The sequence below is a fragment of the Neofelis nebulosa genome, chromosome 9, assembly GCF_028018385.1.
Source record: "Neofelis nebulosa isolate mNeoNeb1 chromosome 9, mNeoNeb1.pri, whole genome shotgun sequence".
NCBI classification, from domain to species: domain Eukaryota; kingdom Metazoa; phylum Chordata; class Mammalia; order Carnivora; family Felidae; genus Neofelis; species Neofelis nebulosa.
In genome coordinates, this window is record NC_080790.1 from 140,476,011 (window position 1) to 140,488,809 (window position 12,799).

The 12,799-nt window shown below is 61.9% G+C and overlaps 1 protein-coding gene across 1 annotated transcript; it reads left to right on the top strand.

Moving 5' to 3' along the window:
- The first annotated feature begins 8,235 nt into the window (after window positions 1-8,235).
- Window positions 8,236-12,362, top strand: MRGBP (MRG domain binding protein). The gene is made up of 5 exons (XM_058686176.1): window positions 8,236-8,452; window positions 9,037-9,158; window positions 11,140-11,221; window positions 11,535-11,609; window positions 12,039-12,362. The coding sequence occupies exons 1-5, from the start codon at window positions 8,305-8,307 to the stop codon at window positions 12,218-12,220; spliced, it is 609 nt and encodes a 202-aa protein (XP_058542159.1). The 5' UTR covers window positions 8,236-8,304; the 3' UTR covers window positions 12,221-12,362.
- The last annotated feature ends 437 nt before the right edge of the window (window positions 12,363-12,799 follow it).

Genomic DNA, 12,799 nt, shown 5'->3' on the forward strand with positions numbered 1-12,799 from the left:
CGCTGCAGGGGGGTTATCGGCAATCAAGTTCTGGCCCAGGGACGTCCGCCACGCTCAGACCGCGGAGGCTCCATGGGAGAGGCCGGCACCGAGCCCCAGAGGAAGCACTTTCCAGACAGACTTCCTGTCCACCTGCCCGGCCCCGTAGAGCAAAGCCAGGCCGCTTTACCAAAGCCAGAGGCATCAGCAACGCCGACGAGGCTCCCCAGGCTGAATTACCGGGAAACGGACCCTGCTCAGGTACCTGGCCGTGGACACGCAGTGCCTTCCCGCAGCTCCGCAGAGAGCAGATTGGCGCGGGGCTCGCGGGGCCTGTGCACCGCGGCTCGCGGCCCCAGGACAACCGCGGGGCTCTGGGAATCAGCTCGCCGGACAGCGGCGGGCCGGGCCCCGACTGGCATTTCTGGGCTTGGGGTTGAACAGCCTGCTGTTCTGCTCCGGCTCGCAGCCCTCCACCCTGCCTGGAGCTCTGCTGGCTGAGGACAGCTCTTGGCTCTGGCCACCGGCTCCTCAGAGCCACAAGAGGCTCTGGGCTCGGAGCCCCGCTTGCCTCGCTCGCTGCACGGCTGGATTTGTCTCAGGAAGGGCCAGCGTGAGCATGAGCCCCACTGGCCCCGGGGACCCAGCCAGACCCACCGGCCTCAGAGATTAGCTAACCAGGGGCACTTGGCCCGGGCCCACGCGGGCGCCTTCCAACCCGGGACCCGGTGCACAGACTTCAGGACAGGGAGCCCAGGTGGGAGGGCTCTCAGAGACGCCTGCTTCACGTGGGGACTATAGGGCCCTCCTGGGCTCCCCGGAGTGGTCCTGCTTCCCCTGCCCTTCAAGCCCACGTGAGGGCGGTGGGGAGACTCCTTCTCACGTGACCCGGAGTCATGTGGGTGCAGCGGGGCCCTCCACCTCTCTCCCAACACCTCAGTTTTCCTTGAGGAAAGAGCTTCTTCCCACCAAGACCCAAGCAGCTGGGTGCTCATTCGCCCCCTTCTGAGCCCAGACCAGAGGGACAGAGTCAGAGAACGGGGACCTCACCTGTCCCAGGGTACCCCTGCTTGCCATCAGCATTGTGGGCGCCAGGGCCCTCCAGTCATTCTCCACCCCCTAAGCCAGCCAGGGTCCCCTCCGCTGCTTGCCCCCCAGACCCTGCCCGTATGGAAACCAAGGGAGAACGATTGGAAAGGGGGGCACATCCTTCCAGCCAGCGACAGGACAGGAGCCCGGTGCACACACGGGGGATTTTCAGAGCAGTGACGGCCATCAAAGAGGACTCTGGTCAGAACCTGTCCTGCCGGGGCTGTCCTTTGTCATCGCCTCCCCTGCCTCTCCCGGCCCGTCTTGGGCAAGAGCGGTCCCACGGATGCCAGTGGGGGCTGAGTGCCCAGAGCTGGACAAGAGTGACGGCCAGGTCTCCTGACGCGGCGGAAAGCGTGTCACCGTTTGGGGACAGCTCTCTGCAAATACTCCATCCTGGGACAGACCGCAGTAGCGGCCAGGACTGAGGTGGCCCCAGGGGAGGACCTTCTGCCACTGCCAGAAGCTGTAGGGGGTCCTCAGCTGCCCCTGTAACGGGGCGACGGGGTCTTTCCCCTCCTGCTGGCTCTCTGTGAGTGTCTTCTTTCCGACCAGGGTGGAGCTTTTCTCTACACCAGTCCCCAGGAACCCAGAGCCACGCCCTGCCCCCAAAGGCCCCCAAGCCCCATCTCTGGGTCTATGTGGTCCCGGCAGAGACACCACGTCGCTCAGAGAAGAGCACACCCTGACCACCACCTCCGTCTACCAGCTCTGCGGACCTCAAGTGAGATGAGGCTGACTTCATTTTCAGAAGAAGGTTTGGGAATTCGTTTAATCGGAAATGCTTGCTCTGGAGCAGCGAGAGAGGCCGGGACCCGGGAATTAATCCTATATGAAATTACGCGAGTGCTGCCGGGAAAAAGCCACCGCTGTGGTGGGTTCCCTGACGCACCTGTCTTCCTCTGCAGTCTTTATGTGTATCTTTCAGTTTTTACTTTTAAATAATTTGTGGTAGGACTTACACTCAGGAGCCCCGCGTACCATCAGGCTTACCTCTCGCTCAGCTTACTTGCTTTCCAATCCCTCCCTCCACGAATTCTTTCTCTGGATCCCTGGACATAATCCCCTTTCTGTATTTTCAGGGAGTTTTTTGTTTTGCTTTTTCTTTTAATGTTTATTTATTTTTGAGAGAGAGAGAGAGGGAGAAAGCATGAGCAAGGGAGGGGCAGAGAGAGAGGGAGACACAGAACCCGAAGCAGCTCCAGGGTCCGAGCGGTCAGCACAGGGCCCGACGCGGGGCTCAAACCCACGGGCCGTGAGATCGGGACCTGAGCCGAAGTCAGATGCTTCACCGACTGAGCTACCCAGGCGCCCCTGTATTTTCCTCCTCTTCTTTTTTTTTTTTTTTTAATAAAAGTAAAAGCGTCGGGAAGGGTTAGAGGGGGAGAAGGCACAGGGTAATGGTCTCCTGGCCGTGCACCGGGCTGCATCCTGAACCTCGTGTTCCATTCATGCCGGTGCCCTCGCAGCACCTGGTCCCCACACTGGATGAGGCTGTGGCCTGGCCGGGGGCTCTGGGCCCAGCACTGCTTTCCTCGTGACCTTTGCTGGTCCGAGCCCTTTGCCGGTCCGAGCCCGCCATCATTCTGGCCCTGAGTTGTCCTGGGGCCACTCCACTGTTTCTCCCGGAAGTTCGTGCCTTTTCTCCTTATCTCCGGGGCCTGAGACATCACCCGCAGGTGCACCCTCCCGCTTCAGTGCTGCTAGGTACATGGAGAGCCCAGGGGCTCACTTCCTGGTCCCCTCTCTAGTTCGTCCCCCCCAGGCTTCCAGCTGACAAGCCCCGCGTCTAACCTCCCCATGGGGGACAGAAACACACCGAGGCCAGAATGCGGCAGAGCCTGGCTCAGAGGAAGTGTGGGCCATGGGGGGTTTCTTTCAGGATGACTTTTCCCATGAGCGTCCGGGGGGCTCAGTCGGTGAAGCATCCGACTGTTGATTTCGGCTCAGGTCGTGATGTCACGAATCATGAGCTTGATCCCCACGTTGGGCTCTGTGCTGGCAGCGTGGAGCCTGCTTGGGATTCTCAATCTCTCTCTCTCTCTCTCTCTCTCTCTGCCCTTCCCCCACTCGTGCTCTCTCTCTGTCTCTCTCTCACACACACACGCGCGCGCGCGATAAGTAAATAAACTTTTTTTAAAAAAGAATTGTTCCCTTTTACAAAGACAACATTCTCCACATTGACCTGATGAATCATTTCCTTCTGTTGTTGCCCAAGGAAGCCATGCTGGCCACTGGGAGCTGAACTGATGGGGAAAGATTCTATGTTTTAAAAATAAACTCAGCCCCTCATTGGTCCCCTTGAAACTGGCTCGAGGGCTGCCACGACCAGCAGCCCAGGCACAGCCTTCGTGGCACTCGGCAACTGCCACGGCACGGTCCTCCGTCTTGAAAAGTACGGGGGTTGGGGCTGCAGGGGGCAGGGGCCATGCTGGGTCGGCCCAGAGCCTTCTCGGGGGTGGGAGTCTGCTACCAGCCTCGGGAGCCAAGGGTCTTCTCCTTGTCCCCTTGGGGCTGGGCCATGTCTAGCCAAGAAGCTGAGAATAAACCCAGAACGTCCTGCCTGTGGTAGGGCCCCCCTTCCCTGCGCCCCTGCCCACACTCCCCACTGCCCTCAGTGGTGACGCCCGTCCTGGGCGGGGGGAGGTTCCTGCAAACTGGTCCTCAGGCTCCCTCGGGGCCGTGGGAAGAGGAGGAGGGGCAGACTGGTCAGTCCCCGAAGGGGGAGAAAGAAATGAGTGTCCTCCCCCGGGACCCCCGCTCTCAGGGAAGGTGAGGACACAGGGTCAAAGCCAGCTTCCCAGCTGCTATAGCAGATCACTTACCCGGCGCTCCTGTGCCTCAGTTTCCGCGCCCACAAGGGGGATGATGATAACCAGGGTACTTCCTGACTGCTTGGTCCCTGCAGTCACAGGTGAAGCCATCGGTTGTCACAGCCATGCTCAGGGCCTGGCTCTGATGCCCAAGGGCTGGGAAGGCCTCTTGTCCCCTGACAGGCAGTAAACTTGAGGCTCCTCTCCCCCAGGAAATCAGAACAAGAAAACACAATAGAGAGCAGCTCAGCCTGACCCCACCCCTCGTCAAAGCCACTTGAGAACTTGGAGAGAGGCTGCTGGGCGGAACCCCTCTGTGGTCCTCACGTGAACACCCTGGAGGGCTGCCCCCCACCTCCGGCTGACTCGGCAGAGCTAGCTGGGTGTCATGGACGTGTGCGTGGGCCCACCCTGCGGAATCTGCTGTTCTGACGAGCCCCCATGTGACAGGAGCTGCTGGGAGGGGCCGTGCCCTGACAAGGCCAGGCCGCCAGAGCTGACCCCTCCTCTTTGTGGCCCAGCCCCGAGCGCAGGGACATGAAGTGCACACACGCACAAGGGGCCTATCCCTCAAGGCAGAGGTGGTGAAATCGATTGTCGTGTGCTCTTACCTGGGGGCCCTCTGCACCCACAAAATCAGCGCCTGGGAAGCCAGGGCCGGGGGTCTGCCCTTGGCCATCACAGCCCAAGTGGCTCACTCCGCCTACAAATCCTAATGAGCTCCCAGCGGTGACAGGACCTCCCTGTCTCGAATTCACAAGGCTCACTCCAGGGAGAGACGGACAGAACACTATGGCCCAGCAGTCCCCATATTTCAAGACAAATCAAGCTGCTGACCAAGGGCGCCTGGGTGGCTCAGTCGGTTAAACATCCGACTTCGGCTCAGGTCATGATCTCGTGGTTTGTGGGTTCGAGCCCCGTATCGGGCTCTGTGCTGACAGCTCAGAGCCTGGAGCCTACTTCGGATTCTGTGTCTCCCTCTCTCTCTGTCCCTCCCCTGAGCACACTCTCTCCTCCTTAAAAATAAACAAACACTAAAAAAAAACAAACTCTGCGGACCAGAAAGTAATTCAGGCAAAAGGAGCACGATCATCAGATACAATACAGAACATCCAGTTAAATTTGTGCTTTAAATAAACAAAGAGTAACTTTGTTTTTTTTTTTTGTTTGTTTGTTTTGTTTGTTTTTTTTTCAACGTTTATTTATTTTTGGGACAGAGAGAGACAGACAGAGCATGAACGGGGGAGGGACAGAGAGAGAGGGAGACACAGAATCGGAAACAGGCTCCAGGCTCTGAGCCATCAGCCCAGAGCCTGACGCGGGGCTCGAACTCACGGACTGTGAGATCGCGACCTGGCTGAAGTCGGACGCTCAACCGACTGCGCCACCCAGGCGCCCCATACAAAGAGTAACTTTGAATGTAAGTACATCCCACACAATATTTGACACATACCTTCACTGCAAAATGACTCATTATTTATCTGAAATTCAAATGTAACTGAGCATCATCCTTTATTTTTTTATTTTAGGGAGAAAGCACGTGCGAGTAGGGGGGAGGGGCAGAGAGAATCTTCTTTTTTTAAGTTTGTTTATTTATTTTGAGAGACAGAGAGGGAGAGTGGGAGAGGGGCAGAGAGAGGGGGGAGAGAGAATCCTAAGCAGGCTCCTGACCGTCAGCGCAGCCCCGATGTGGGGCTCGATCACAAACCATGAGATCATCACCTGAGCCGAAACCAAGAGGCAGACACTCAACCGACTGAGCCACCCAGGTGCCCCTAGTTTTATATGTCAAATCTGGCAACCCGACAGAGAAGGCAACACCCCCCTGACCAATCAGCAGTGACTGGCAGCTGAGCCTGGCACCCCACGGCTCCCCTCCTCCCCTGGACCAGGCTTAGCCCTGCAGGTGACATGATGGGGACGGGAATGGTACCAGGACAGGATCTGTGAGGATCCACGGAGCTGACCACAGAGCCATGCGCCGTGGGCAGGATAAACGTCCTTGGGGTCATCACGGCGATGATGCCCATCGGAAGAATTAGACTTTCTTTTCAAAAGGCCGTGACTGGCCCTCTGGGCCAGCTGCCAAGGGAAGACGAAGTGCATCCGTGTGGTTCCTGCCTGCAGGGTTCTGAGACAGGAGCCCCGGTCTGAGTCCAAACAATGGGTGGGAGACGCCCTCTAGAGGTGTGATGTGCGGGCTGCAAGCCACAGCTGACCCTGAAGGAGAAGTCTCAGCCGCCCTGGCTGGCAGCCACTGGGTCCCTTGGGCACCTCACACCTCGGAGGTCCCTCAGCCCAGGAACACGGATGATGTTGCTGTCCTTGATGTCCAGAGGTCAGGACGAGGCGCGAGGAGGCCCATGGTAGAGCAGGTACCTATGAGCGAGTGGGGGCTGCGCTTCCTTCATGAGCGTATCCCTCCACTGTCTCGGGTGTGAGCCCCAGTGTGAGAGCACCAGAGGGGGGCCAGTGCCAGCCATGCTGGGGTGGAATTCTATTTCTGTCCCAGAGACTCAGTCGGAGGGGAGGACAGTGCGCCCAAGGGAAGGTGGACACACAAGGGGATGTTTGACCAAAGCTTTCCAAACACTCCTTCCTCTGAACCCAGCTCTCACAACTAAGAGCCAGGTGTCCCCTTAGGAGTGAAAGATAGGTACCCTTTTATAAGTGATGGTCACTGCTTTCCAGAGATGACATCAGTTCCCGGGCAAGAAACTCCACTTGGGCAGAACCCAGACCTGGTCTTGGGAATAACTCACAGTAGCCAAACTCATACAAGACTGATGTATAAACCAGATGGCTCATGTATAAACCAGATGGCTCATGGAGAAATCCCTTTCCAGGGCCTAGATGTTTCCCATCTGGGGGTCCAAGCCCCCCCATTGCTGGGACTAAGAGGCTTGGGAGGCCAAATGCATCTTTTTAAGATGTGGACATCACAAGTGGCAGTGGGCAGTAGGGGGGGATCATTTAGCCCTAGTGATCAAGAAAGTGAGTTGGTCAGTTGGTCATTGGGTCCACAAATGGGTCACTGTCCACCTGCTCTGTGCCAGGTCAGCCCTGGTCCCCTGGATCTGACTGATAACCTGGCAGGGAAGACCGACGCTGTCACCAATGGTTTGCAATGACAAGTAGGCAGGGAGCATGGCAGAACACCTGCTGAGGGGTATGAACATGAAGGAACAAGCGGGATCCTCTCGTCCGGGGGTCAGGGTGAGACACCTCGCCACGGTCCCCGGTCAAGGACTGAGTGAGGAGGAACTGACCTCCAGAAGCCACCACCCATGACCCACCCTAGCCTGCCAGGCCAGGCCCGCTCTGTTTCCAGCCCAGGGCCACACATGCCTCTCCTTCCGTCCCTTTGCCTGTCCCCCATGTCCAAGGTTGCCACTCCAGGGGCCTCTTCCGACCCCCGGACAAGAGGGCCACAGCTCCCATGTGCCACTGAGGGGACCGGTGTCATCAGCAGCCCCCTTCACAGGCAGGACTCAGGCCCCAGGCAACTGAGCCTGGACTCCTCCGGGCTGTCCCCGTGGGTGTAGCTGACCGGAGCCTGCGCCGGCCAAGGGGCAGCGCTCAGCAGTGTGACACCAAGCAGTTAACTGCGAAGCCTGGGCGTGCGTCCGCGTCAGGCTCAGGTCTGGGGCACCAGAGCAGACAGCGGGAAGGGCCCCCGGTCTTCATCAGGACCCCTGAGGAATGCGCCGTTGTTGCTTCCATTGCACGGAGGGGGAAACTGAGGCCTAGAGACGCTTGGCGCCTTGCCCGGAAGGGGTCCCGGCAGGGGGACCGAGAGCCCACAACCCGGCGGGAGGGGAGGAGCGCAGGCCGCAGCGGGTCCGGCGCCTTGACAGCGCGGTGGGCGGGGCCTGGGGAGGGGCGGGGCGGGGCGCGGTCCGAGGGACGGGGCGGAGTCGGCGGCCCTGATTGGGTGATGTCGGCTGCCCCGCCTTGGCCCTGCCCCCTCCGTGGCCGGCGGTGGGGGGGGTGGCCCCCAGCGAAGCCCGCGGTCAAGGCCAGGTCTGGCCGGGGCAGCGGCGGTCGCAGGGAGCCCCCGCCGGCAGGCGCTGTCAGTGGCCCGTTCTTCTTCCTAAGCTCCTCAGACGGGGACGTGCTGCTGGCAGCCCCGCCTCGAAGAGCGCACAGCTCGGAGGAGCCTCACCCGGAGCCGCGCCGCAGGCGCCGCAACCTCTCCCCCGCGCTTCCGCAGCCCGCCCGCGCCGACCGCGCTGCGCAGCGGGGCCGGGCCGCCAGGGGGAGCCGCGGGGCCCAACCCTCCGCTGCGCCTGCGCCGGCGCCGCGCGCGAACCCGAGCGCGAGCCCGCCGCGCGCGCGCGCCCGCCCGCCCCGCAAGTGCGCCTGCGCCGAGGCCGTGGCCGCGCCCGCTCCCGCCGGGGGCTCGTCGCTGGGCGGCCGGGCCATGGGGGAGGCTGAGGTGGGCGGCGGCGGCGCGCCGGGCGACAAGGGGCCGGGGGAGGCGGCCACCAGCCCGGCCGAGGAGACGGTGGTGTGGAGCCCCGAGGTGGAGGTGTGCCTCTTCCACGCCATGCTGGGCCACAAGCCCGTCGGTGAGCGGAGCGCCGCCGAGGCCGCGGACCCGCGTGGGGGCGGGGCGGGCCGGGCAACGGCCGGGGCGCGGGGCGGGGCCTCCCACGTCCGCCCACCCACCTGCGCCTCCTCCGACCCCTGCGCCCACCCACCCCACCTCCGCTGACGCTACCCCCTCCTGCACCCCTGCCTCCCCGGTGCCCCTCCGCCTTCCCGTACCCTCCCTATGGCCCTTCCTGCACCCCTCTGCCCTCCCTCTGGCCCCTTCTGCCCGTCCTGGACCCTCCCTCTGGCCCCTGCTGCGCCCCTGTGCCCTGCCCCTGGCCCCTGATGCTCCCCCTGCACCCTCCCTCTGGCCCCTGCTGCCCCCCTGCACCTTCCCTCTGGCCCCTGATGCTCCCCCTACACCCTCCCCCTGACCCCTGCTGTGCCCCTCCTGCACCCACTCTCCCTCCTCCACCCTGCCCCCCAATACCCTCCTTTTGCACCTCCTACACCCGCCCTCCTGCCCCCATCTTTACTTCTCCCCTGCTGAGCCCTGCTTCCAGCTCCCTCACTGCCTTCCGCCTCCCCCCTCCTCACAGGTGACTCCCTCTTCCCACAGGTGTCAATCGGCACTTCCACATGATCTGTATCCGGGACAAGTTCAGCCAGAACATTGGTCGGCAGGTCCCATCCAAGGTCATCTGGGACCACCTGAGCACCATGTATGACATGCAGGCACTGGTGAGCTGGATCCCACCCTCCCTGCTCCTCAGGCCAGGGCCCCCCAGCCCCAGACCGAGCTGCTCCTCAGGGAGCCCTGTGGCCTGTGGCCCTCCCCGGGGGGGGCACCAGTAAGCAAACGAGGCACCTCAAGTAGTTCACAAACGCAGGGGGGGTAGCTGGTTGCCCTCGAGGAGCCTTCCTTATGTGGGGTGCTTAGCAAAAGTCTCTCCGGGGAGACAAGTGCGGAGCTGAGGCCCGTGGAGGAGGCGTGAGGCCCCGGCAGTCACACGGGAGGCCCCACGGCGCGCCAGGCAGGAAGGTGACTGGATCTAAGTCACATTCAGGTGAATATGGTGGCCTCTGTGGGCACCAGGCAGGCCGGGGCCCTGTCGCCACAGAACCCCCGGCCAGTTTCATCGAAAGGCAGGTCAACTGGGAAGCCAGGATGGCCAGAGGAGACAGTGGACATTCCCTGCAGAGGAACAGCAGGCGTCAGGGCTCTGTGGCAGCAGGAGATGGGGGGTCGAGGAGCTCAGAGGAGGTGTGGACCCCTGGGGCTGGGGGGGCAGCGGGAGCTCCAGGCAAGCAAAGGGGTAGGCACTTGTGCCGGGGCAGGGGTGAGTCTCTGCCCCCCTGGCTGACTTAGGGCCACGCCAGCCCACCCAGCTGAGGCCTTCCTTGCCCGAACGTGGTGCCAACCTTGCTTCCTGTGGGTTTGGGCAGGTGGTTCGCAGCTCCTTGTCTTACTCTGGGAAGGAGATAGCGGTGACAGCCGTGCTCTGGGGACTGAATGCCCGGCCTGTAGGAAGCACCCTGGAAAGTGAAGTCCCTGTTGCTGGGACCAGCTCATCCCGGACAAGCTGTCATCCTGAAGGGGCCTCACCCCACACCTGTCACCTTGTGGGGTCACCTGGTCCCCAGACTTCCATGCCGTGACTCTAGGCCAGTGGGGACCCCAAGCAAGACACAGACATGAGGGTGACAGGGTCCCTGGCCCAGTGCAGCCAGGGACACAGACACAGCTGGCACCAGGCCCTCACTGCACTTGGGAGCTGCAGGGCGCCTCTCAGAGGCTGTAGTCCAGGGCAAGCAGCCGGTCCCCCCTCTCTGCCGCAGCTTCAGTCTGGCCTATTACTTGTGCGGGACCAGGCACGACCTCGAGGCTGTCGCTCCGGACCCCAGAGCCCCTCTGGAGCTGATGCCCGAGTCACCCGGGACCCTGGCAGTGTGCGTCTGCGGCCCCCACCATGGAGATACCAGCAGCCCCAAGGGCCACAGGGTTTCCAAAGCTCCAGGAGACGCAAGCACGTCTGCGGGCTGAGCACCGAGCTTTACCACGGCCTGCGAGCTGCGGAGAGGAGGCCCTTCCCGCTGAGCCCCTCCCTGTCTAGACCCCTTCCGCCAGCTCACCTTCCTTTCCTCTGGTGGTCCCGTGCCTCCAGGGTCTCGTCCCTTCTGGCACATGGGGCCTGTGTGACGTGTAGGGCAAGTGGGACTCTGATAAGCAGTGTCCCTGGCACCACTGTGTAGTCCTCACCTGGTGTCCGAGGCAGTAGCTTTCCTGTCCGGCACCTCCGTGTCTGCGGGCTCCACTGTCACTGTCATCTCGTGGGGAGGGAGCGGGACAGGTCGGCAGGACAGCCGTAGCCTGCTTTTGCCCTGGGGGTAGGGACGGCATGCTGGGAAGTGGGGCTGCCCCAGCCTCAGGTCAGGTGACGACTCCTGGTGGCTGGACTCCTGGTGGCTAGAGCCGTAGCCTTGCCTTCTGCGGCCTGTTGGAGAAGCCCAGCTCCTGGTAGACTGCCGGCAGAAAGAAGGAAGTGTCCTCACCCCGCTGGTGCCCTCCCCCTCGGCTCTCGGGGACCGACCGACCGGGGACCGACCGACCGTGTGCTTGCTCCTCAGGTGCTCCTAAGTTGGCTCTTACACGTTTTTGGTGACTTACTAAAATCACATTTTTTTCTTTGTTTCTTTAAAAAATCGCCCAACTTGCCGTCAGCACGAATCTGAGATTCTTCCATTCCCAAATCCAGAGAGGAACTTCGTCCTTCCGGAAGAAATCATTCACGAAGTCCGAGAAGGTGAGACTCAGGCGGGTCAGGTTCGGGAATTAAGAAGGACGTGGGCCGAGGGCGGTGGCGTCGGGTGAAGGTCACGAGCCTCGGGGAGGAGTGAGGGCTGCCGGCGGGGTGCTTCTTGGCCCAGGTGGACTGGGAGGTCTGGGGAGTCTTGGGGACTGGCGGGAACTTGTTCAAGAACAATGGGCTCTCTTTAAAAGCGGCCTGGCGGCAGCTGAGAAGCACACACACAGCCGTCCCCGGCCTGAGCCGTCCGCAGCGCTGGGCAGGGCCGCGTCTCCCACCGTTTTGGTAAACGTCAGCTGTCGCCCCACAGGAAAAGTGGTCATTGAAGAAGAGATGAAGGAGGAAATGAAGGAAGATGTGGACCCCCACAACGGGGCGGACGATGGTGAGTGGGGAGCGCCCCCCGACCCCGCCCTGGGCCCCAGGAGCAAGCCGGGCGGCTCCGCACCCCCAGCCTGCGTGTTGAGTCCGCCCGGGGCCGGAGCTGCGCTGTCTGGTTCCACCCGCCTGAGCGCGAGCTGCTGGGCGAACCTGGCCTGGTGCACGGCCCACACTGCGAGCGAGCCCCGCGGCGGCCCGGGCACTGGCACCCGGGCCGCTGGACGTAAAGCGCGTGGTGCAGGGGGTGCGGGTGCAGGGGACACGCTCCACGCGGCAGGGACGGCGGGTCCTCAGGAGGACCCAGCCGCCCGCGGGCCACACGGCAGCCCAGCTCGGAGCGTCGTGTGTGTAGATGCAGCTTTTTATAACTGAGCGGGAAGATGAAGTAAAATTCTGGATATTCTGTTTTCAGCCAAATGATTTTGTCTCCCAGTTTTTTCGTCTTCAGGAAGCTTGGGCAAAGCAACGGAAAAGGCCAGCAAAGACAAGAACCCCTCGGACTTGGGCTCCAAGGAGGGGGTGGACAAGCGGAAGCGCAGCCGCGTCACCGACAAAGTCCTGACGGCAAACAGCAACCCCTCCAGCCCCAGCGCCGCCAAGCGGCGCCGAACGTAGACGCCGCTCAGCCCGGGCACAGGGCAGGGGGACGGCGGCCACCGGGCCGGACGCGCTGCCCGCCCCCCCCCCCCCCCCCCCCAGCCCGCCGCCCCTGTGGCTCCCACGGGGCCCGACCGCGACCACCTCCCGCGGGGGCGTGTCCTCCCGCTCCCCGTCCTCCCGTGCTAGTTCGCCGGCCGGGCTGCGGTCCAGGCCCCGCGGAGCAGGGCGAGGGGCACAGACAAGGAGACCTGGACCAGCGAGCAGGAAGTCCATTCTTGCTGTGTCCTTGCGGAGTGCTGGTCTTGCTGGGCAGCTCAGTGCTGCCCGTTTGTCCGTCTGTCCATCTGTTGGCCGTTCTTCCTAACCGGCTGCCCCGTCGGGAGAGAGACTCAGGCCAGCCCGTGGCGGACCGTCGCCCCACCTGAGAAACTGAGAACTGGACGTTTTGCCTCATTCGCTTGTACTGTAACGATGTATATAATTTGGCGGTATTTCACTATTTAATTTTTAAGAAGCCTATTTTACTAGTGTTTTATATGAAAACAACACTGCAGAAGTGAAACCTGTGTTGTATTTTTCCCGAGATGTTTTGTG